General features: G+C 33.5%; 2 protein-coding genes across 2 annotated transcripts in view; one reads left to right on the top strand and one right to left on the bottom strand.

Annotated features, from left to right (window-relative positions):
* Taf8 (TBP-associated factor 8) overlaps window positions 1-26822 on the bottom strand; it is a 670932-nt gene that overhangs the window by 540137 nt on the left and 103973 nt on the right. The window lies entirely within an intron of this gene.
* LOC137624352 (fibulin-1-like) lies at window positions 111-25992 on the top strand. Its single transcript, XM_068355043.1, has 8 exons — window positions 111-346; window positions 9155-9191; window positions 10258-10386; window positions 12402-12521; window positions 12828-12944; window positions 18633-18743; window positions 20191-20370; window positions 25719-25992. The coding sequence occupies exons 1-8, from the start codon at window positions 242-244 to the stop codon at window positions 25886-25888; spliced, it is 969 nt and encodes a 322-aa protein (XP_068211144.1). The 5' UTR covers window positions 111-241; the 3' UTR covers window positions 25889-25992.

Here is a 26822-nt window from a genome sequence, read left to right as displayed (position 1 = left end):
GGGACACTTGTGCAAACGTTCAGGCATGAGCGCATGCGTCAAAGATATCATTGGGTGGATTGAAAAGTATAAAATGGCTGACAAACGCTCTGTCCGTCACTAGGGACCGAACAAGAATTGTTGGCTACAATACAACTTTGTCTATCAAGAGACAGCTGAAATCCTACATCCTCTGCTCCAAACCCGGGTCTTCTTGGTCCAAAACAAAGTATTGTTGATCGGTTGTCTCCAGTCGCAAGAAATGTGGCTTCTACTTTTCCTCGTCGGCCTTTCCCTCGTCGCTTTGAATGACTCCGCCATAAATCTCATGGTCGACCAAAGAGCAAATTTCTTCCCAAATCAATTGGTAAAATACGAATTACTTCCATTCCCTGATTCAATTTAAATGGATATGCTCATATTTCTTGTGCAAAATGTAAAACTAACGGCATCCATACTCATTCAGATTATATATATATATATATATATATATGTATATATGTATACATATATATATATATATATATATGTATATATACATATATATACATATATGTACATATACATATATATACATATATGTACATATACATATATATACATATACATATATATATATATATATATATATGTATATACATACATATACATATATGTACATATACATATATATATATATATATATATATGTACATATATATATATATATATATATACATATATATATATATATATATACATACAGTATATATATGTATATATATATATATATATATATACATACAGTATATATATGTATATATATATATATATATATATACTGTATATATATACATATTTATAATATATATATACATACATATTTATAATATATATACATACATATTTATAATATATATACATACATATTTATATTATATAAACATATATATACACATATATATATATATATATGTATAATATATATACAATATATATATATATATATATATATGATCCTCATCATCATCATTCATTAATAGTCAACTGCAGAAAAAAGGCCTGAGACATGTCCTTCCACTTGAATCCATTTATAGTCTTTCTATGCCAGTCCACACCCGCAAAATTTCTTAGTTCGTCAATTCATCGTCTTCTCTTCGTTTCTCTGCTTCTTTTGTAATGTCTAGGAACCCAATCTGTTATTCTTAATGTCAATCTATTATCTGTCATTCTCATTATATTTTCTGCCCATATCCATTTCTTTTTCTTACAAGTTGTTAGAATATTCATTACTTTAGTTTGCTCTTGTATTTATGTTGCTCTTCTTCTGTCTAAAAGTGTTGTTCCTATCATAATACTTTCCATGGTGCTTTGAGTTGTAACGAGCTTATGTTCTACGGCTTTAGTAAGGCTCCAAGTTTCTGATGCATAAGTTAAGACTGGTAGGACCATCTCATTAAATACTTTTCTTTTTGCAGAAAGTGGCATTTTAATTTTCAAATTTTGATTTTGTTTACCAAAAGCTCTCCATCTCATCCTTATCCTTCTTTAATTCCAATCTCGTATCTTGGGGAAAAGTTGCTGTCTATCCTAAGTATGTACATTCATTAACAATCTCTAAAGGTTCGTCTATAACTCCCATTTTTTTCTCTCTTTGCATTTTCATTGAACATTATATTAGTTTCACTCATATCTCTGTTTTCTCTATTCAAATCTTCCTTTGTCTCTTGCAATTCCTCCCATGATAAACTAAATACAACTATGTCTTCTGCAAATCTCAAGTTGTCAAGGTATTTCCGAGTAATATTAATTCCTACATTTTCTCAATCTAAATTTAAAAACAACTTCTAGGCATACTGTGAATAACTTAGGAGCAATGAAGTCTCCCTGTCTAACTTTTCTCTATCAGAAATTTCTCTCAATCGTTATGTTATTTTAGGATTCTTGTAATTCTTGTATAAATAATCTTTTCTTGTATAGATAGTGTTCTAACATAAGACTCATATATTCCTTCTCTTGGAGGGGTTTTCATTTCTACTGAGGTTTTGACAGAATCAAAAGCTTTTTCAAAGTCCATAAATGCCATACATACTAGTTTGTCATAATCTGTTGCTCTTTTCGTTAGCTGGTTAATTACATGGATATGGTCAGTTGTTGAATACCCAGGGCACCAGCCATCCGTTGAGATACTAACTATAAAGGGTTATTGGGTCCTTTGACTGGTCAGACAGTACATTGGATCCTTCTCTCTTGTTAAAATTTGTTTTCCTCTTGTCTACACATACACCGAATAGTCTGACCTATTCTTCACATATTTTCCTCTGTCCTCATACACCTGACAGCACAGATTACCAAACAATTCTTCCCCGCTAAAGAGGTTAACTACTATAATGTCATTGTTCAGTGGCTAATTTCCTCTTGGTAAGAGTGAAGAGATACTAGCTAATGGTGAACAGCTCTTCTAGGAGAAGGACACTCCAAATCAATCAACTGTTCTTTGATCTAGTGCCATAGCCTCTGTACCATGATCTTTCACCATCTTTGGGTAGAGTTCTCTTCCTCTTGTTTATTAAAGTTTTTATAGTTTATATATGAAAGACTTGTTTTAATGTCACCATTCTTAAAATATTTTATTTGTTAATTACTTCTCTTGTAGGTTCCTTACTACCTTTCCTCACAGGGCTATTTTCCCTGTTGGAGCCCTTGGGCTTATAGCATCTTGCTTTTCTAACTAGGGTTGTAGCTTAGCAAATAATAATAATAATAATAATAATAATAATAATAATAATAATAATAATAATAATAATAATAATACTCTCTTGGTGGATTGAGTTCTAGCTGACTTTCTATTCGACCTAATATTTAATATATTACGGAGAGTAAACTTATTGGACGACAATTTTTAAGGTCTTTTAAGACTCCTTTTTTTGTAAATTAGTATAATGATAAAGATTTATAAGCTGTAGTTATATAGCATTCTTTTAGATATTTTGTGCCAAGTTCAGTCTGTTTTACTACTATGAAATCCCCTCCATCTATTATTAAATCAACTGTTACGCCATCTTCTGGTGCTTTGCCTCTTTTTATGCCGTTTCATGCTTTCTTAACTTCTACGTTTATAATTGGTACCGGCAAAGTTATTTCTTATATCACTATGGTATAGCATTGTATAGGAATCTGCTGCAATTTTTATCGCTCCGCCTCTTTTGTTGGTAGCATTTCCATTTTCATCCTTTACAGCAAACACGTGTTTGCACCCTGTTCCAACTCTTATCTTCATCAATTTGATGCTTCTTCCTTTCTTTAGTGTTTCCTCAATTTTGGTCTGATTGTGTTTGCTAATGTCTTAGATTTTTAGTTTATTTATTGTTTTGGAGAGTTATGCCATTTCAATTTAATGCCTCTTGGACTTTACCCTTATTTCCAATATTTTCTTTTTTATGCTTTTGGTCTTTTCTGGTAGCTTTCATTGATCTTGTTTAGGAACATTTCCATCCATTTCTTACGTTGATTCCAATACAAAAAAAAAATTTAAATTACTGTTTATTCCCTCTTCACTTGCTTCTATTTGACCAGGTAACTGGAAGTACCTATTCTGTATTTCTAGCCACATCAGATTTTTCTCTTATTACAGAATTGTTTATTTTTCTTTTCCAAAATTAGTTTGTTTCTTTCCTTAGATCAAGAAAAATTGTGCTTCTATACAATCTATGGTCGCCACTACCCGAGGGATGGGGAGACCACGTAGTTATACGTCTGGCAATAACACTGTACGTGACTGAAAAGAAACACACACACATTATATATATATATATATATATATATACACACATTAAAATACACAATTTTCCGTGTATTTATGATAAATAAAATAACCCACAATGTATGAAATATAGAAGTTTATTTAGCTTTCGAAGGGACCATCTCCCTTCCTCTTCAGAATACAAATGGTTACAAATTTTTGAAAAAGAGGTACAGAAAGGTTCTTAAGAGATAAAAAGGCCTTTACAGTCTTAGCGAATATTAACAGCATTTCACGGTGGTTTGTTTACATTTTTTAACAATTCCTTAACAATAGTTACATTGTTTTTTACAATATTATTTAAAAACTTATCCAATTTAAAATTACTTTGATATATATTAATATTATTAGAATTCTGAATTAAAACAGCTTCAATCAATTTCCTTCTATGTGTATCAGGCATTGATATCAATTTGTCCATATTCTTAAAATCTATTGGGTGATTTTCCCGTGTCATTCTAACTCCAGCAAATGATATGGAGAGATCATCCACAAATAATGTTGAGAGGACATCCAGGGGAATGACTGAGGATATCCCACTAATTGCCAGTGCAAACAGGGTTACACTCAGCCCACTATCCTGAGGAACTCCTCCTTCCTGACATTTACTCTCTGACAGAGTTTCCCCCACTCCCACTTGAAAAACTCTATGTGAAAGAAATGACTGAATAAATAGTAGTAGCTCTCCTCTTAATCCCAATTCATATATTGTTTTAAGTATGCCATATCTCCATGTGGTATCATATGCCTTTACAAGGTCAAAAAAGACTGTCACATGGTGCTGTTTGGAAGCAAATGATTCACAAATAGAGGACTCAAGTCGTATCAACACATCAGTCGTTGAGTGTATTTCTCTGAATCTATATTGAATCGATGATAAAATACCCTTCTTTTAGAGGTACCAAATCAGTCTTGCATTGACCATCTTCTCCAAGATTTTACATAACCAAGATGTCAATGCAATAGGTCGGTAGTTTGCTGCTAGTCCTTACAGGGTTTTGAAAAGGCTAAAATAATGGCTAGTTCCCAAACACTTGGACAACTATGATCATGCCATATTCTATTAATAATGCTTGAAGTAAATAACTTTGTATTATAATGTACATGTTTAATCATTGAATATGGAATCCCATTGGGTCCAGGGGCTGTATCATTACAATTCTCTTTCAGTAAAAGGAGAATTATACGACTTCACTTCTTGTTCGGAAATTTGAAATTTACTTTCCTTCAATGGTCCTATACTGGTGACCAGGAGCTCCTTCACACTTGCATGATACATTTGAAAAATTATCAGCCAGGGCATTGCTAACATCATTTGCTTCAGTCATATACTGACCTTTCACCTTCAACACTGGTGGTGGGTTTTTTCCTCCATACAGAAGATGGTGGTGTTCTACTGTTGACTGAGGGAAACAAAAGATACCTAAGATTGACGCCTAGCTTCTTTCATGGCGTGATGGAACTGTGCTCTACACTTTTTGTATGTTATCAAAATTTCCTCAGTACGGCATCTACGCAATCTAGTCAGAGATTTTCTGGTGGCTCTGTGCAAGACAGTTAATTCTGAAGACCACCACGGGAATGGTCGTCATTTGAATAATCCTGTGGTTTTGGGAATCGAATTAACTCCTCCTGTATGGAGAGTACCATTCAGTAGGTCTATGGCATCATCAATACTTTCAAAATGTTTTGCACTCCCTTCGATTTCACTTAGCGCACGAAATTTAACCCAGTCCGCCTTGCCAAGATTCCATCGTAGCGATCTTTGTAAAGGTGGGCTATTGTTGCTGTTTATAATAACTGGTGCATGGTCACTAGAATGCCAATCATCTATTATGGGGAAATGCTCGTGAATTAAGAGATTAACTTCTACATATTTGGCCCTTAAACCCTGGCAGTTCCATTGCAATATGGAGGAGAAAACTATATATTATTTTCTGTAAGACATCTTTGATGAGATCATCCCATTGACAGCTTTTGATTTGCCAATATTTTCTGTAGGCTTCTTTAGTGTGGGTCTTGATAAGAGAGAGACGACTGGGCAAATCTAACCGAAGCCCTTTGTGTCAATAGTCGTAGGAGGAGATGATATATATATATATATATATATATATATATACGTATATATATACACATATGTATATATACATATATGTATACATATATATATACACATATGTATATATACATATATGTATACATATATATATACACACACACACACATATATATATATATATATATATGCACACACACATATATATATATACATATATATATATATATATATATACATATATATATACACATAAACACGTATACATATATATATATATATATATATAAATATACCGTGTATATATATACATACATATATATACATATATACACACACACACACACACATATATATATATATATATATAAATATAACGTGTATATATATATATATATATACATACATACATACATATATACATACATATTTATATATACATATATATTACACACACACACACATATATATATGTATATATATATATATATATATATATATCATCTCCTACGACTATTGACTCAAAGGGCTTTGGTTAGATTTTGCCAGTTGTCTCTCTCTTGATCTTTTAATTCCATACTTCTCCACTCATCATCTCCCACTTCACATTTCACAGTCCTCAGCCATGTAGTCCTGGGTCTTCCAACTCTTCTAGTGCCTTGAGGAGCCTAACTGAAACTTTGACGAACTAATCTCTCTTAGGGAGTGCGAAGAGGATGCACAAACCATCTCCATCTACCCCTCACTATGATCTCATCCACATATGGCACTCAAGTAATCTCTCTTATAGTTTCATTTCTAATCATGTCCTGCCATTTAACTCCTAGTATTATTCTGAGGGTTTTGTTCTCAAATCTGGTAAATCTGTTGGAGATTGTTTCATTGTCATACCACGAATCGATGTCCATACAGTAACACAGATCTCGCTAAACTGACATATAGCCTGATTTTTAAAGGTTATTTCAGGCCATTGGATTTTCTAATTTTACCTTACCTAGGTATTGTCTGATTTTCTTTTCTCAATTTCTCTTTATACTCCAATTCTAATGCCCCTGTATTGGAGATCACAATTCTTTAATACTTATATGATTCTACCTCTTTAATCCTTTCTCTTTCCAATGATATTTCATCTTCCATTGTATATTCCATTCTCATCACCTGTCTTTCTTCTATTAATCTTAAGACCAACCTCGTGTGATATTCCAAGCATTGTAGTAAGCAAGCATTGCAAATCCTGTGGTGTTCTGCTAATCATGAGAGCATCATCAGCATACTCCAGGTCTGCTAATTTCCTAATACCAATCCAGTCCAATCCTTCTCCATCATCTCCATCTCTTTTACGCATTACAAAATCCACGAGGAGGATAAACAACATAGGTGATAACACATTTCCTTGGAGTACTCCACTGTTCTTTGGAAATTCATTTGATAGGACTCCACTAACATCAACTTTATACTTGCTATGATCATGAATTTACATAATTAAAAGGAGTTCCATAATATCGCAGGACTCTTCCACAAATATTTGCAGGTGCACACTAACAAGGGCATTTTCATAATCCACAAATGCCATCAAAAGTGGATTTTTATATTCTACGTACTGCTGTACAACATGTCTTAAAAAGAAATTTTCGTCAGACAATTTTTACCTTTTCTAAATCCTGCTTGTTCATCTCTCAGCTTTTCATCAATCTTCTCTTTACTCTCTTTAGAATAAGCATGCTATATATTTTCAGCAGCAGTTATTCCATCGTAACCAGGGGCTTTCCATCTTCTGAGTTTTTAAATGATAGCCTCAAATTAAAACACACTTGAATTCATTCATAGGCATATCAAGGTCTTCCTCAGCTTCAGGTATATCAATCAAATTATTCCCTTCGCATCTCCTATTCATCACCTCACTAGTGTTCCATTCAATGTTGCCTTTATTCATCATCTGTTGTTATAAGAGATCCATCTCTCTTTTTGATGGGTAAATGTTTCTTCTTCTTTGCACCCGGTAGATTTAATCAATAGTTATATGAGCGATTCTTACACCATAGCTACTCCCTGAATTCATAGCTTTATCAGCCTCATCTGTTTTTCTGTCTAAATATTCTCTCGGGTCATTTCTGGCCTTTCTTTTGACCTCACTATCAATACTGGTATACTTACCGTGCTCTACTTTGTAACTTTCATTACATCCTCAAAATCTCTCAACAATAAATTTGTTTTTATGTCCTTATAGTATCCTAAGTATCATTTGATATCCATGGCTTTCTCCTTCTAACTGCAGATCCAATACTTCACTACCAACTGACAGATATATGTTCTTAATATCACACCATTCTTCACTAATTGTCTGCTCTTCGTCTCTCAAAGTTTCTAAGATTACAAATCGATTCCTACATTCAATTGAAAATGTTTCTTTGTGCTCATCTTCCAGAAGCTTGGTTTTATTAAACCTAGGTATTCTATCTACATTTCTGTTGGGTGTTTTTATTTTTAATATATATATATATATATATATATATACACATTCATACATACATATATACATACATATATACATATATAAATATATATATATATATATATATATATATAATATATATATATATATATATATAATATATATATATATATATATATATATTCATCTCTCTCTCTCTCTCTCTCTCTCTCTCTATATATATATATATATATATACACATATACATACGTGTGTATATTATATATGCTTATCTATATCTCCATATATTAATCTGTGTGTATATATATATATATATATATACACACATATACACACACACACAATATATATATATATATATATATACATATATATATCACACACACACACACATATATATATATATATATATACATATATATATATATATATATGTTTATATATATACTGTATGTATAAACATATATACTTTTTCCTTAGCTTTTCCTTGTCATCTCTGATGTATGGCATCTACAGATAATGAAGGAGGAATATAATTTCATTATTACTGGCACATTGATCATAAATCCAGATGAAATAAAAGTTGAAGCCGGATCGGTCCCTTTGTTTATTAGTATTGCTTGACAGCAGAGGTAAAAAAATGCAATGATTTTCTGGAAAATAGTCAACTTCGCATCAAAACAGTATCTTGTTTCGCTTCTCTAATGAGTGACGAATCTCGGAGACCATCATTAAAATTTGAAATCATTTCCAAACATTAAGTAAGGTAAGCGGTTCAGATGCAAATAATGCGAGTGTTTGTTTTACTGTTTTCTTTTTCAACAAAAGGTAAATGAAATTTTTTTTAACCAAATTCCTTAGAGAATAATATTCTTTTCTCCAACAGGCAAATGGAATGGGAAATGGAAACCACCCTGATCAAGGTGAGAATTCTCACAAAGACCCTTTTAAGTTTTTCCATTCTATTTATTGATGTTTCTGGAGTTAGTCGAGCTGTCACCTATCTACTTCTTTAAGGAACCCTCAAGTCAATTCCTCAGCTAACAATAAAAAAGCAACAACACGAGACGTCTCCTGAGTGGAAACTTACAAGAATGTTCCTTTAGAGCTTTTGATTAGAATGCATTCAAGAAACCTACCATTCTTCACGACAAGATAAGCATAACGATTTAAGGAAGAAATGTTGAATGAAATGCAGTGCATAAATTAGGCAATAATTTGAAAGAAAAAAGGGCCGTGGTTATAAAAAGAAAGTAGAATTGTCAGCATTTTCACCTTTTTGATAACCATCTAATCTACCTTTACTCGTCACCTTTTTCCCTTTACAAAGGTTAAGTAATAATCTATTCTACTTGAGATGGCCCAAAGTTTATTATTATTATGGGCAAGTGAAGTAATTTAAAAGAAAAACCGAAATATCTATAACTAGAGATATTTTCTTCGATATTTTAATTTTTTTTTTGGTGCTACCATTCAGGTGACTGATGGATAGGGGTCTAGCCGTACATCTTAATCCTTTAGGTCTCTCGATGTTCTTTTTCGGGAAGATTCAGAGAAAGGAGCTAAACAGTAATGATAATAATAATAATAATAATGAAACGAATAATAATAATAATAATAACAATAATAATAATAATAATAATTATAATAATAATAGGTGACACTCTTTTGGGATCAAATCTGGTTACCAGTGACATTCTAGTTAATTAATATACCCATGAAATTTATCCACTAATAATAATAATAATAATAATAATAATAATAATAATAATAATAATCTTAAACCGGTTCGTAGCACTCTTTGGATACATCTTGTCTCGCATGATGGGAATTGTTAAATATTGAAAAATGTGCAACCTAATTTCATAGACGTTAATGTTCCCTATACACATTTTCTTTGAAAACCTTATGTTTTAAATGTTTACTGTTGGTACAGCTCGGCATAAAACATTCTGTAATCTGATGGGTTCTTTTCATAATATTGATCAGCCTGTGATTCAAATATGAAATGCGCCGACGACTTGGGCTTTTGCATCAGCTCTGAAGACCAGGAAGAATGCGATGGTCTGCCGATCCCTTGGTCAGGCGGAGGCTGCCACTGTTCTTGCTGCTTAAATGGTGAGGAAACCTTTATTGTCCTTTTGCGCAAAAATTGATTGATATCCGAGTTTTCTGGCATCCTGACATCTAAGGTCATTGACGCCGATATCGTTTGATATGAATTAAGAATAAAAGGGGATTCCATTTAAAACCATGGAAGCGAAGATGTCCTTATAAAAGTTAAATATATTTCAATAGACCTGCTTCTGAAATAAATCTAAAAAGACCGCTAGGATAGTACAACAGATCCTGCCCAAGAACCTTGTCAAGCATGAACCTGCCATCCTCACCTAGAGACTCAAACAGATATCTAATTCTCAAGGTGCTGAAAGTGAGGTATTTTATGCACATTTTATGCTACATTTGTTGTTTTAGTTGTTCTATTCATCGATTGATTGATTTGATGCTTTCAGTTACTTTTGTTATGCAACTGTTACTTCTTTATAAATTTCCATATTACAGTCATGATTTTGGATTAGTTTTTATTCTGATTGATGAAATCCCTCCTAAACAGAAATCAACTCTGACAAAAAAATATTCTGACCTTCACGTCTATCGTGAATGTTTTTTATAACAATGGTGATATAAAATGTAACTTATGTTATGGATTGTGGGTTTCCATCGATCCATGTCTTTCCATTGCATTTAACAATAGTAATGCCAATTATTCTTCTTCTGGAATATCAGAAAGCATCTTAATCTTATATACCTTACTTGATAAATAGCTAAACTATCAAGAATATTAGAATTAAAACATGAAAGTATCAAAACCATTGATTTCCCCTAAGCAGAGAAACCAAAAATATCTTGAGAATGAAAGAGCGGATTTTGCTCTGATTTGATGGAAAACTTATTTAGGGAATTTCCAGCAGATGGAAACCTTTCATGCACTGATTGTGAAGTTATATGATTCCCATTAAAGTTAATCATTTGGAGGAAATCTCTCCAGTATTTCATGAAAACATTTCAAGACGAACTTTGGCTCCTTGACCTAGAGAAAGTCCGTTTCTTGTTATAAAGTCCTTTTTAAAAATACTATAAGAAACTCTCTCTTCCCTGAGTTTGTTTCCTCTATAGAATTATCTTTATTACCGCCTTTAATATACATCTGATTTCATTTTCGCTAACGTGTTTGTTCTTACATTGTTTACATTTCTATTCTTCACTCTATATAACTATTGTCGAGATGTGTCAGAATTCTGAGGAAAAAAGACAAAAGAAATCACTGTAAAGTGTAACAAATGTTAGTTAAATTCATCACTGGTCGTCTATTACAACCCCACTGAATACTTATTAATATTATATATAAATTCCTAAGATTTTTTAAACATCGGATCTTGGACATAAAATTATCTAAATTGAAAATCGTCATCATACATTTGACTAGAATTATCCCAATTATTTGGACAACGACTATTCCTTGGAATCACACTGCTAAAAAAAAAAAGAAAAGGAAATAAAAAAACGAATAATAATAATAATATAGTAATAATAATAATAATAATAATAATAATGCTAATTCAAAGAATTATATTAATGGGAAACTAATTCTGATATTAAGAGTAAACTGCAATATCATAATTTTATGGATACCTTTACTCTTGTTGTTATCCATATGAGTGATATCGAAAGTGAAAAGTGGAATGATATATTGTAAAATTGTATACTAGTAATAATTCATAAAGACGTTATATTATAGATTTATAAAGCTGTAAGAGTAACATGTTCATCCTAAGGTGGTCGGTTCAAGGGCCAATCTTGACGATTAGTAGCAATCCCAAATTGTGAATGAATTCACACACATTTTCTTTGACCTTTACCAAATCCATCTGAGAAGATTGAGATATTGATTTAGAGTTTTCTGGCTTCCTGACATCGATGGTCATTGACGCCTATAACGTTATTTTATAAATAAAGACTAAAAGGATAATCCATTTAAAACCATAAAAGCGATGTTCTTTCAACCTTCTGAGAAGACCTTGATGTTATTTGGGACGTCAATTCCATGACCTTTTTTCTACATCCATTTTCAGCCAGTCTACCGGTCAACGAATGCGACACAGGTACACACACCTGTCCAAGTAACTCCGTCTGTCATGACGAGAAAGAAGGTTACACGTGTGATTGTAATCAAGGATTCCAGCAATGTGGAGGTGAGTATCTTCTCAACAATGTCAAATGAGGAAACAGAAATTCGCTGTAACATCTGAGGTCATTTGATTTCAAGTAAGAAAATTTTACCAATTTCCAGGTAAATGAACTATGATCAGATTAGAGAACTGTCTTGCGACTTCATTTGCATTTCATAAATTTGTTTACCGTCCAGTTCTATGGCTCGATATTAACTTAGAAATACTAAGAAAAATGTTGCCTTACCCATAGCGAGTTGTGTGCGTGTCTGCCCTTTTGTCAACTACTCCCGAAGCCAATGATTTTTTTAATGCCTCTATATTCTGCAGATATTGATGAATGTTCTCTAGCGCCTTGTCCTGGAAACCTCACCTGTGTCAATACATATGGAAGTTTCGAATGTGTTTGTCCTGATGGATACGAGAAAGTGAATGACGACTGTTTAGGTAAGTTCTTGACTCAAATTAGTAGGTTAGCGACAGAGGTTCACAGACATGAAATTTAAGGAGACATAGACATAAGCGTGTTAGAATATCAGCAAGGTAGATAAGGCTTCAGTAACAATAGCAATTCACCGAGATAAAATAAACAGTTTCCTGAACACATGTAACAAATGAGTATACATACTTTGTTGATTGATTGATTTAGAGTTTTCTGATACCCTGATATTGAAGGTCATTGACAGTTTTGTTTGTTATAAATAAAAAATAATAGGATACTAAATTTAAAACCATAAAAGCGAACATGTTCTTATAAAAGTTATATAGCTTTCAGAAGACCTGCTTTTGAAATAAATCTAAAAATACCGCTAGCATAGTACAACATATTCTGCCGAAGAATCTGGGCAAGGATGAACCTGCCATCCTCACACCTCGAGCCTCAAACAGATATACATTTCTTAAGGTGCTAAAAGTGAGGCCTTCAGTCCACAAATGCCTCACTGTCAAGGGTCGCAATATGGCTGGTGTTGGCCAATCATTGGAAACTCGTGTGTCAACAGAGTGTGACCAATGCAGAGACGGCAAAGAGATGTCTCCCACTTTCGGGGCATAGCATCACATTATACCGCCAAGGAGATATAATATTCGTTTATTTCTCCCATCTTATTTCCATTCAAACTATTCCAATTATGTTGCCAGTTATTAAAAAAAAAAATTTTCAATACTTGGTAAAAAATCACTGCAGAGGATGGGATACTTTCTTGGTAGCAACTCAGCTGCAACATTCTTTGCAAGTAAATTTGTCTCCTCTTTCCCAGACACATGTACATGTGCCGGAATCCAGCAAAATTGAGCGGTTATACTGCTCAGTCCAATAATAAAGACCATCTCAAAAATCCTTAAAACTAAAGGGTTACAAGAATTACAAACTTCTAAAATTTACAGAACACTCCTTGCATCACTAAAAGTGGTTAAATTGTCCTTTTCTTTTTACGCTATTTTTTTTTAATAGCGATCCGTATGCCATATAGGCCTAGTTTGGCAGTTAATATAGAAGATACTAATTGAAGTGCAACTCTACAATTAAAAGAACAACCATATACTCCGCATCCAATACCACCATCAGATTTGAAGCCATTAGTATATATAAATGTTGATTCCCTATGTTTTTCAACATGTTCCATAAAAAGAGACTTGGCTTCTAAGCCAGTCGTGTTTTTTATACCAATAAAATATTGACAGAAAGATATCTCTGGCAATTTCCAAGGAGGGGTTGATGAGATTACCAAACAATTCTTCTTTGCTCAAGGGGTTAACCACTGCACTGTAATTGGTCAGTGGCTACTTTCCTCTTGCTAAGGGTAGATGAGACTCTAGCTATGGTAAACAGCTCTTCTAGGAGAAGACTATTCCAAAATCAAACCATTGTTCTCAAATCTTGGGTAGTGCCAGAGCCTCCATACCATGGTCTTCCACTGTCCTGGGGTAGAGTTCACTTGCTTGAGGGCAAACCCGGGGATACTATTCTAAAGTATTTCTCTTCCTTCTGTTTTTTTAGTTTGTATATATCTATCTATCTATATATATATATATATATATATATATATATATATATATATATATATATATATATGTATGTATGGAAGATCTAATTTAATGTTACTGTCCTTAGGATATTTTAATTGTCCATTAATGCTCGTTTAGATTTCTGTTTCCTAGTTTCTTTTCCTTACTGGGCTATTTTTCCTTGTTGGAGCCCTTGTGCTTATAGCATTCAGCTTTTCCAACTAGGGTTGTAGCTTAGCTTATAATAATAATAATAATAACAATAATAATAATAATAATAATAATAATAATAATAATAATAATAATATTGGAAACACTTTATTTCTAGCTATATTTTACCAAAAAAAAACATAAATTTGTGGATACAACTCAAAATATCTACAACTCTTTATAAGATTTGCCGACTGATAGGCTAAAATATCAGGAAGTCTTTGCAACCTAAACTAATACCGAAAAAATAGAAGACTTTTGTTAAAAGATCTAAAGGTAATTCTCCAGTGGCAACAAGGAGGCTTGGCATAGGTGAAGTTTTAAAGGCTCCTGTGCAATCTGAAGAGTACATTTCAAACCCATAACCGATTTTTGAAAAGAATAAGGCCTTATACAACTTTAAAATAGTTTGTGCCTCCCCGATTTATGGTACAAAACTTTTGAAAGATTCAGACACTCGAGACATTTTAGTTTTAAGGCTTTCAAGAGAGGAACCCATGTCAGCCTGAAATCAAATATCAATCCTAAAAATTCTAGCTTCATTAACACGTGGGATCTGGTGACCTTTGATGTATATTTCAGTGTCGGAATGTACTCCCAAATACAATAGAAATGGACAACACCAGTTTTGCATGTTGAAAATTTGAACCCATTCATATCAGCCCACTGCATAATGTTGTCAACTGAGAGAGTTAATTTTCTCCCAAACATTGCCATTCTACCTCCAGCAAACGATATGGAGAGATCACCTACAAACAGTTTTGAAAGAATATCTTACAAATGCAAATAGGGTTACACTCTGCACACTACCCTACAAAACTCCTCCTTCCTGACATTTCCTCTCTGACAGTTTCACCTACTCTACCTTAGGAAAATCCATGTGAAAAAAATACTTCGATGAACACTGATAGCTCTCCTCTCAATCCCAAATTATGAATGGTTTTAAGTACACCATATCTCCATGCATTATCATATGCCTTTTCAAGGAAAAAAAAAAGTTACATGGTGCTGTTTGGGAGCACAGGCTTCACGAATAGAGGACTCGAAGTTGTACCATCACACCAGTCGTTGGGTGCACTTTTAAAATCCATATTGGATAAGTGATAAAGTACCTTTCTTCTCCAGTGTTGCACTGACCATTTTCTCCATGACCTTACATAAACAAGATGTCAATGCATTTGGTCGATAGTTTACTGGTAAAAACTTATCCTTACCAACTTTTAAAAATACTAAAAACATGGCTAGTTCCCAAACACTTGGATAACTGTGATCACGCCATATTCTTTTAATAATACTTACAATAAATAACAGTATTAACAGGTACATTTAATCATTGCATATGTAATTCCATGAGGTCTAGGGGCTATATCATTGTAAGTACAAAGTTCGGAATCATATTCCCTTTCAGTAAAAGGAGAGTTGTTAGATTCCTCCTTTTAGTGATAAAATTTAACATTATTCTTCATTGCTTCTATACCAGAATTTGCTTCCCACTTGCATGATACAGTGGAGAAATGATCAGTCAATGCATTGCTAACCTCAATTACTTCAGTCACCCACTAACCATTCGCCTTCAACACTGGTGGTGGGGTGGGGGAAAATTGGCCTGCTATCTTTCTAGGTACCAAAAGATGTCCAAGACTGGCACCTAGCTTCCTTCATTGCACGACGGAACTGAGCTCTACTTTTCTTGTGTATTATCAAATTCTCTTCAGTGCTCTGTCTATGCAATCATGTTAGAGATTATTTTTGTTTCTCTGTACAGCGCCATTAAATAACACTTTAGCCTTGGGAATTGAATTGACTTCTGCTGTATAAAAAAGTCCCATTCACTAAATCTATGGCATCATCGACACTCAAATTTTCTGCATCCCCTTCAATTTCGCTCAGCTCCCAAAATCTATTCCAGTCCACCTTGTCAAGGTACAAACGTGGCAATCTCTGAAAAGGTGGATCATCGTTGGTGTTTATAATAATTGGCGCATGATCACTAGTATGCCAATCATCTAATATTCTATAATGAAAATCTCCAATGTATATCGAGTCTTTTAGTCAGCAGGATACATGAGGATACAGTGACAATATTGATCCCCAGAGAAAAAATAAAGAGCTAACTAAACACATACTGTAGAAAAAGAAAAATACAAGTTTTTTTAAATATATATATTAGTAGCTGTGTCCCAAGAATCGCTTATAAAGTATCAGCTTTCCCACTATGTTGAGAGGTCACGATGACACTATTATCATTATTATTATTATCATTATTAATTGCTAAGCTACAACCCTAGTTGGAAAGGTAAGATGCTATAAGCCCAGGGGCCCCAACAGGGAAAATAGCCCAGGGAGGAAAGGAAACAAGGAAAAATAAAATATCTTAAGGACAGTAACAATATTAAAAAGGAAAATAAATATTTCCTATATAAACTATACAGTAAATACTTTAACCAAATAAGGGGAAGAGAAATTAGATAGTATACTGTGCCCGAGTGTACCCTCAAGGAAGAGAACTCTAACCCAAGACAGTGGAGGCCCATGGTGCAGAGGCTATGGCACTATCCAAGACTAAAGAGCAATGGTTTGAGCTGCTTACCATAGCTAAAGTCTCTCTTCTACCCTTACCAAGAGGAAAGTAGCCACTGAACAATCACAGTGCAGTAGTTGACCCCTTTGGTGCAGAAGAATTGTTTGGTAATCTCAATGTTGTCAGGTGTATGAGGACAGAGGAGAATCTGTAAAGAACAGGCCAGACTATTCGGTGTATGTGTAGGAAAAGGGAAATAACCGTAACCAGAAAGAAGGATCTGGCCAGTCAAAGGATCCCAAAACTAGCGGTAGTATCTCAACGGCCGGCTGGTGCCCTGGCCAACCTACTACCAGAGGCTTTTCATTCTCCTCACCACAAAGCTGTGTAAGTCTTTCATGCTGTGTTAGGGATGGATGTTAATGCTCCTGACCTATCAAAAGACTTAAATGCTGCTTTAAATAACAATTCTTTCATGTTGTACATTTGTCTGTTTTCCTTTGGTAAACTGAGGCTCTCTCCTCTCGTGTTTCTGTTTGCTTAATCTTCCTTGGCAAGATAGCAACATGTCAGTCTCTTAAATTTAAAATCAGTAAGTGATAATAGTAATAAAAATATCTTACTTATAAAACAATCTCTGAGAAAGATCAATGTGAAGAAAGGTTTGGACTTTTGTCACAAATTGCGACCAAACCTTTGTTCTTCAACTTTTGCTGTTTTTAGTCTCTAAAATATTCGACTTATATTTTCTTAAACATCTCTGATATAAGTTCCAGTTGATAAAGCAAAACATTAGTGAGCTATCTTTTTTCAAAGTTAGACTACATGATTAGTGTACTTGCTGTATTTATACAGAGCATTTCCTTGCGATGCAAATTTTCATTGACGATGTGAATATTGTTTTGACGCCAATATACAGTCTACTTTTGAATGAATAGTAACGCCTTTTAAGTTTTATTATTATTTTTTTTTTTTTTTTTTTGAGCAAGGACTTAATCCTTGGACAAAGATCCTCCTTGCCTCAAGTAGATATCATAAACCATATATATATATATATATTTTGTAATTGATATCTTGAGAGAACTCTCCTTATTGCTATGGCATAGCACTCTCCCCACAATCAGTATCAAGAGTTTGTGTCGCTAAATACTTGGTTCTATGGCTTCTATGTCTCTCTATCGCCTTCAAATCCTTCTCTTCTTCGAGTCAAGTTAAACAAAAAGACATTCAGTTGTGCCTCCTACCATTCTTCCTACGATTAATTATTCAATAAAGACCCTCCTTATTGTATACCTGGCATAAAAAAAAATAGCTGATATTGAACAATGGAGTATGTGTTTCTCAGGAAGAATGACTTGTTCGAAAATATATTTTTCTTTATCCCTTTGAACGTACAGATATTGACGAGTGTTCGACATCGTCCCCTTGCGGTACTGGAAAAGTTTGCGTGAACACGCCAGGGTCTTTTGAGTGCGCGTGTGCACCTGATACCAGGAATTTGTGCGTTGGTGAGTAATAGTCCCTTCCCTATTTCTTTAATGACAGGCAAAAAGTTTTTAGTATATAGGCCTACTCTATACAATAAAAGATATATTGGGCATTTCCATCAGGACAGTTATGTACCGATATACTATAAAGTATAAATAACATAATGGTTAATCTTGAACTGATGATAATACTGTATGTCTCATTAAAAAAAATATTCTTCACTCCTTTTCTTAATGTCTGGCAACTAGTTAACAGGTATGTATCACTGGGCAGTGTTCAATGATGTACATCTTTGATTCGCTTGAAATCCAAATATTTACATATTCTTATGAAATTAGTATATGAACAATTTAAGACATGAAAATAGATAGGTAAAGAAAAGCATAGAATAAGATACAAAAAGTCAGATTTAGGAAAACTTAAAAAGAGAAATACGAAGACATAGGAAGAAGGAATAATGTAATCTAAAAGCACTACAGCCAGATGTCTTCCTCAGTGCATCGACACTCAATCATGCCCAGTTCCTTCTAACTTGAACAAGGGTGCAGATTTCAGATGAAAACTATAAGTGGGAATGAACGCCCATATAATATTCAAATTAGGAGAAAAGCAATATTAAAATACAAATATTTTAATTAAATACCGTGCATTTTATATATATATATATATATATATATATATATATATATATATATATATATATATATATAGTATATAAATATATATATACATATATATAGTATATATATAAATATATATAGTATATATATAAATATATATACATATATATATACAGATATATATACTGCACACTATAGTGTGTATATATATATATATATATATATATATATATATATATATATATATATATATATATATATATATATATATGTATATATATATATATATATATATATATATATATATATATATATTGGAAATTAATTTATGATAAATGCTTCTGGCTGGGCAAGGATTCGAACCTATGCCTCGTACCCAAAACCATGCCAGCAGGGACTCTACCAAATGTCCTCTTGATAGCTTGACTGGTGGAGTCCCTGCTGGCATGGTTTAGGCTAGGAGATATGGGTTCGAATCCTTCAAGAGCTTGATTGGTAGAGTTCCTGGTAGCATGGTTTCGGCTAAGAAGTATATGTTCGAATCCTTGCCCAGCCAGATGCATTTACCATAAATGAATGTCCATTGGATATACATTCCCAAAGGAGGAATTCGATATCAATTGCCATCATGGTTGATATTTACACTGATTAAAATCACGAGTCTTAGTGATATATTATTATATTCGTGTGTTTATAAAAATATACATGTATGTACGTGTATATATATATATATATATATATATATATATATATATATATATATATATATATATATATATATATATATGAGTGTGTATTCATATATTATATATTTGTGTAACTCTCTTGTGTTCATGAACCTTTTCAGAGAGATGTCCTACTGGATCGCTTTTCATAAGTACACAGTTCGGATGCATTAAACAGATAAAGGAACCCATGTCCTATAGTGAAGCTACTGCCAGATGCGATAACGAATACAAAAAGTTGTTGGAGCTTTCCAGTACCCCTCATTTGGAATTAATTTATTCTAACTATTCATCAGCATTAGGTAAGAATAAAATCTGGCTGGATATTTTGCCAAATTGGTGATCAGGAATAACTTGCCATTCTAGCATCCTTGAGAGTGTTAATGTCTTTTATATCTTCTTCAAAAAAAAAAAGCCTCGTTGCCGACATCCATGCAGAGAATCTCAAATGTTTGCTTTGTTTTCTTGTGCGTAGACGGAATCACTTCCAGTTGCTTCCACGAATATACACTTAACCCTAAATTCATATGTGCAAACATACTAGAATATAATTTTTCAACATGGAGCCGTTTTATATAGCAGAGGGTGATTCTATTGAAAACCGAAACAACAGTCTGTTCTACTTTCATCAATTGACTGCCGAGCCATGGATGAAACCACTGTGCAATAAAAGATCAAACAGCATTAGTTGCATTAAACACTAAAGAAGGCCATCCACGCAGAGGATTGGCACGCTGATATGATAGCGATTGGTATGGGGGATAAACAGGACAAACCCGACACGACTAGCTTGCTCTCTCTTCCTGTCAGCATGTTCGACCAGACAGGCCAATCCCATCGCGATTGGCAGTATGGCCCACCAGTCTCGTGCATGTATGGGCACGGTCTAGCATGCTGACGGGGTTGACTCACCTATTTTGACACTTAAAGTATTCCATACTTCGTCTCTTGATCGGAACACTTTTTATTTTATAAAGATAAACTGATTGCATTTCACAAGTTTGTAATATTATGCATTTCATTGCTCTTTATTTTAGGTTTCCTCCTCACATTTCCATTCACCAAGTTATGATTCCCTTAAATTTCCTCTCCTTTTTCATAGTATATTTTATCTTCAAAACCACACAGTATTCTGGCTTATTCGTGCAATAGTCTTTTGTATTCTGATAATAAACAGATAATGAAAGAAAACGAAAAAAATTAATATTCTGATTAAGTTTTATGAATTCTCTCCATTGGAAAAAAACGAAGGTGTAAAATATGGATAGAGGATAGATTAAGTAGCTACTGATAATTCTACTAACTTATTTATACCTCTCTCACATTTTCTCTCTGCCTACATAAATGCAATTGTTTTCACATTTGTATATATTAACGCGAAAACAAGTACGCCTAATTAAAAGTGCAGTAATGCTTCAGCATGAGATAGTCTCCAGAAAGGTCTAAACATCCATTTAGTATGTTCCTCCCAGGAGACACTTGGACTCTCGGATTAATGGGGATAAACGGAAAAGGTAAGCCTATAATAACTTCAAGAGAAATAAGTACATTTAACACCAAAGCGGACAAATCACCACCACGTAGAAGCCGACAGAGAATGCCTATCACGCTCCTTCATATAATTATTTCAAGTCAGATTTCATCGATTTATATAAAAAATAAAGAAAGTAAAAAGTACCAAAATTTGGCATTTTCAAAATTAGAAATTTGGCATTTTCAAAATTAGATGTAGGCTACCAATTGTACTTGATACCCAGTAACATACAAAATCTAGTTAACAATACCAAAAACTTAACCATGTGGGCCTATCCTGGGTGCCCAATCCTCTTGAACTAAGCAGGCTAGTCCATAGCATGTGGGAATTTCTCACAGGATTGGAGCGTCGCTTCAGTCTTTAAGGATAAACCGAACGGCCAGTCCTCTGCCTTTATGGACAGCTTTAAACGTGCAATCCGTAGACCTTTATTGTACATATCAGGCAACAACAGGTTAAACTCTGCTTCTGACTTCCCCTACTTACTGCATCGAACTTCCCTTACACAGTACGAATTATACTTCTAAACACATTGAAAATATTCTTCCTTGCAAATACTGCACCAAACTCCCCTTCTAAACCCTACTTCAAAATCACCATATTTACCATTTTGTACTATATCCCTGAAACACACAGCTTAGTATTCCTCCTACACTCGCTGCAGAGTATTTTCACCATACATATTGTGCAGTGTTCCCTAAAATACACTGTGTAGTATTCCCCTGCACATACAGCATAGTATTTCCAATACAAACACTATCTGACTCCATCTAAACACCCTGTAATTCACTACTGAAAAATTTAGGACTGAAATTACATATTTTTATAATACTATATGATACTGAAAACAATGTATGTAAATCATTATTTGCATTTCTTTGTAAATCATATTTAAACTGAGGTTTAAGCATAGGGGCGTCTAAAACAGGCCAGCAATCCTTTATTTCCTTTTCAGCATGAATCTTATAGGTGGAACTTACTTGGTAAATCTTTATAGTAGGGTATTTACATATGTCTTTAGGTAGTCATCTATATGTCATGGTTTCCTCTAATCATATTCCTTTTACTTAAGTATTTATGATGTAGTAATTATAAGTAAAAGTCATAATCATATCTTGTCGCTTCAGTACTAGATCCATTGCTTGGCCACTTCATTGATGTTCAAGAGGTCTTGAACTATGCAGGTAGGCCCCAGTTCACATTTACGAAGGATGTGATGTATTGTTTGCGTTGGACAGCCACGCTGGCACTCACTGTGGATAAGAGTCCCCATTATAGGTGTTGCTCCACTGGGGAGTTATCCATTTGGGCTCTGGGTGGCAGCATTTGGTGGGTAAAGGTCCCATTTTCTCCCCTTTTTGAGCCAGTATTGAGAAGACTGCACAGGATCTAAACTATCAAAGGTCATAAAGCTCTTTCTGGATTTCAGTCTTCTTGCTGAGGCCCTGTAACCAAAGATGGGGTGTCTCATATCGTTTTCTTGACTATGCTTCTGCGACTTGGAATGGATGTTTCTGCAGATGTGTGGTGATGCAATGCATGCCAATCTGTAGAGTTTTGGGAACTGTTGTTGATTTCAAAGTACCAGTTAATATTCTACTGTCTTGTTAAGCTCATGATCTATTTTGTAAGTGGGGCTTGATCTTTCCCATGCTGCTGAGCAATACTCAAGAGCATAGCATCATAGTGCTAAAGCTGTTATTCTCAGTGTCTTCGGATCTGTTCCCCAGTTAAAGTTAGCAAGTTTATTTAGTTGATTATTTCTCGTTGCAACTATCAACTTGATTCTCCTTTTATATTCCATTAAAGACAGGGTTCGGTCTAATGTGAATCCAAGGTATACAAGAAAGTCAGCTGCTCAAGTCTTTTATTACTCCAGAAGATGTTTAGTTTTTTTTTTTTTTTTTGCCTGGTGGTTAAGTGGAATATGCACACTTGTGTCTCTCCAGGACTGGCATTGAGTTACATTTGTAGTACTTAGTGAGATGTTCCAGAGCAGCTGATAGTCTCGTTTCAATAATTTAAATTGTGCATGCTTGTGTGACTATACACAGGTCTTCTGCATATATAAACCTTTGGATATTATCAAGCTATGGCTGGTCATTTGTATAGATATTGAAAAGTAGTGGGGCAAGAACAAAACATTGTGGGAGACCTATTTTCTGTGCGCGATATCTGCTCTTCTTGCCAACCATTTCAACAAATAAGCATTGATTTGTGAACAATGATTGTACAATCTTCACAATATTTCTGTTGTGAACATATTTGGGCAGTTTTAGGAGAAACATTCTGTGATTCGCTGTATCATATGCAGAAGTCAGATTCTCAAAAACTGCACCAGTAATTAGTCCAGCCTGGTCTGGTGATACTGGTTGTTCCACTGTAGTGCACATGCAGGCCATTATCATTCCTTTGTAAATTTTATAGAAAATACATAGGAGGGAAATGGGATGGTAGCTTTTTCTGCTCTCTGGATCTTTTCCAGGTTTTAGTACGGCCATAACTGCTGCTCTTCTCTATATCTATAGGATATTCAAACTTGTACTGTTATTAAAGAGAGCAAGTATAAATGATTTGGTTCTGGTACCAAAATGTTGTATAGTTTCTGGTAGCAATCCCATCAAGCCCAGCTACTTTGCCAGGTTTTAGATATTTCTTAGCTTCCTGGAGTTCTTCCAAAGTGAACAGATTGAATTGTTAATCGCTTTCTCACATGATACAGTCCACTTCATGTTTAATTTTCTTGAAGTATCCTCATTCTTTATTAGGTGGTTTGACATTGAGTAGTAGTTGGTTTGAGCATTCTTTTCAGTGTTCAGTTCCTTTAAATTAGCCCGTGCCTTCTAGCTATTATGGGTCATGTCTGAATTGCATATCAGTTCATGCCATCGTTTTAGCCTTCCATTTGCAATGGAGTATAGGTGTCAAAAGTGCAAGTTCTTTTTCAGATCTAGCCTACATTAACACTGTAGTTATGCAGCACTATTTCATTCTAAATTCATGGAGCTTTTGTATATCACAATTATTATAACCAAGACCAAGTCAGCCTTTCGTGTTCCTATTCAAGAATTTCGTGTCCTGACGACGTAAATTTGAAGGTTTAAACATCCCAATAATATCGGTCCCATTTTATTATATCTTTCGTTCAAGAAAATCATAGATAAATCATCCTCATCATCATCTCCTACACCTATTGACGCACAGGGCCTCGGTTAGATTTTGCCAATCGTCTCTATCTTTAGCTTTTAAATCAATACTTCTCCATTCATCATCTCCTACTTCACGTTTCATAGTCCTCAGCTTTGTGGGCCTAGGTCTTCCACCTCTTCTAGTGCCTTATGGAGCCCAGCTGAAAGTTTAGTGAACTAATTTCTTTGGGAGTGCGAAGAGCATGCCAGAACAATCTCTAAATACCCTTCACCATGATCTCAGCCACATAAGGCACTAGGGTAATCTCTCTTATAGTTTTATTTCTAATCCTGTCCAGCCATTTAACTCCCAATACTCTTCTGAGAGCTTTGTTCTCAAATCTACAAAATCTGTTGGATATTATTTCCTTATTATACCAAGAATCATGTCCATACAGTAACACCCATCTCAATGCATTTGATGTATAGTCTTGATTTTATATTAATTTCAGACAATTTGATTTCCAAATTTTACTTAACCTAGCCATTGACTAATTTTCTTTATTCAATCTTTCATTAAACTCAAATTCTAAAGATCCTGTATTAGAGATCATAGTTCCTAAATATTTAAATGATTCCACCTCATTAATGCTTTCGCCTTACAATAATATTTCATCTTCCATTGTATATTCCGTTCTCATCATCTCTGTCTTTCTTCTATTTATCTTGAGCCCAATCTAATAGATAAATAGGTCAGGGTATTTTCACTCTGAAACAGAATTACAAACCTCCCTTAAACACTGACATTTACACAACATTTACTATGTCTTTTAATGACATTTTACGCTTTGTGGTGTTTAAAGTTTTACTTCACGAAAAAGTTATTCATAACTTTATAATGAACTCTGCTGTCATTTTCCTGCTTCATAACATATGAGTATCAATGGAAAAACGATTACCTGATGAAAACATTTTGATCCTTTTTCAGGTGACACCTGGATTGATCTATTTGATACATCAGCGATCGAGAACTTTGATAGTAATCTGTGTACTGCCATATCACCCTCAGGAGATCCTGGATCTTACCAGTATGTGCAATTCGAATGTACCCAAGAACTGGAAAGTGCTCTCTGTCAAGTTGATGTTAATTGGCGGTGAAGGTTGCAAAGATTTTCCTCTAATGGAGAGGTTTCACAATAATTCAAATTGTCATTAGGATGGAAATTTTTCTTTTTCTTTTTTAAGGGATTAAATAAACTGATTGGCTATTTTATATCTTTTAATCTGTGTTTTCATATGAGAGGTGGAAGTATATTAATTTGGTATATGGAAAAAAAACCATCACAAATGTACACACACACACACATATATATATATATATATATATATATATATATATATATATATATACACAGTATATATATATACACAGTATATATATATATATATATATATATATATATATATATATATATATATATATATATATATATATATATTATCATATTACGGTCACGTGGCTGGGAAGCAAAAATATATATAATTATATATATATATATATATATATATATATATATATATATATATATATATATATATATATATATATATATATTACTGCTGGCAAGTTACACAACCTCTCGAGTTCCAAACTCACATATTTGTTTTTACATTAATCGGTTATATTTGAGTAACAAGCGAACTCTGAGAAGATTATACAACTCCCAGAAGGCATTATACAAAAACACTGAATATCCAAAAGTCTCTAAGTACACAAAAAAAACTGAGTAATTATTATTAAGAACTATTCAAATAACTTCTTACTTCGATTCTTTATCAGGGACACTAGAAAGTTCTGAAATAAACATCGTTGATCGAAATAAGACACTCTTTACAAAAATAAATACATTCTATAAAAATTACAACACTTTGAAAGAAATTACATAAAAAAAATAACTCGAAATATTAAGTCTGAGCAAAACTTGGAATGAATGAATTATTTGAAGTTCCCTGGCATCCTAACATTGAAGGTCATTGACGTTGATATCGTTTATTATAAATAAAGATTAAAAGAATATCCAATTAAAACCAG

Source organism: Palaemon carinicauda, chromosome 31 (assembly GCF_036898095.1).
Source record: "Palaemon carinicauda isolate YSFRI2023 chromosome 31, ASM3689809v2, whole genome shotgun sequence".
Lineage (NCBI taxonomy): Eukaryota > Metazoa > Arthropoda > Malacostraca > Decapoda > Palaemonidae > Palaemon > Palaemon carinicauda.
The sequence above is the reverse complement of the archived record's forward strand: the minus strand, read 5'-3'. Positions and strand labels throughout refer to the sequence as shown.

Bases quoted from the DNA above. Each gene is read 5' to 3' on its own strand.
- LOC137624352 (XM_068355043.1), top strand. From the start codon at position 242: ATGTGGCTTCTACTTTTCCTCGTCGGCCTTTCCCTCGTCGCTTTGAAT. The intron at 12,945-18,632 runs GTAAGTTCTTGA...TTGAACGTACAG, and splicing joins AGTGAATGACGACTGTTTAG to ATATTGACGAGTGTTCGACA. The intron at 20,371-25,718 runs GTAAGAATAAAA...ATCCTTTTTCAG, and splicing joins TAACTATTCATCAGCATTAG to GTGACACCTGGATTGATCTA.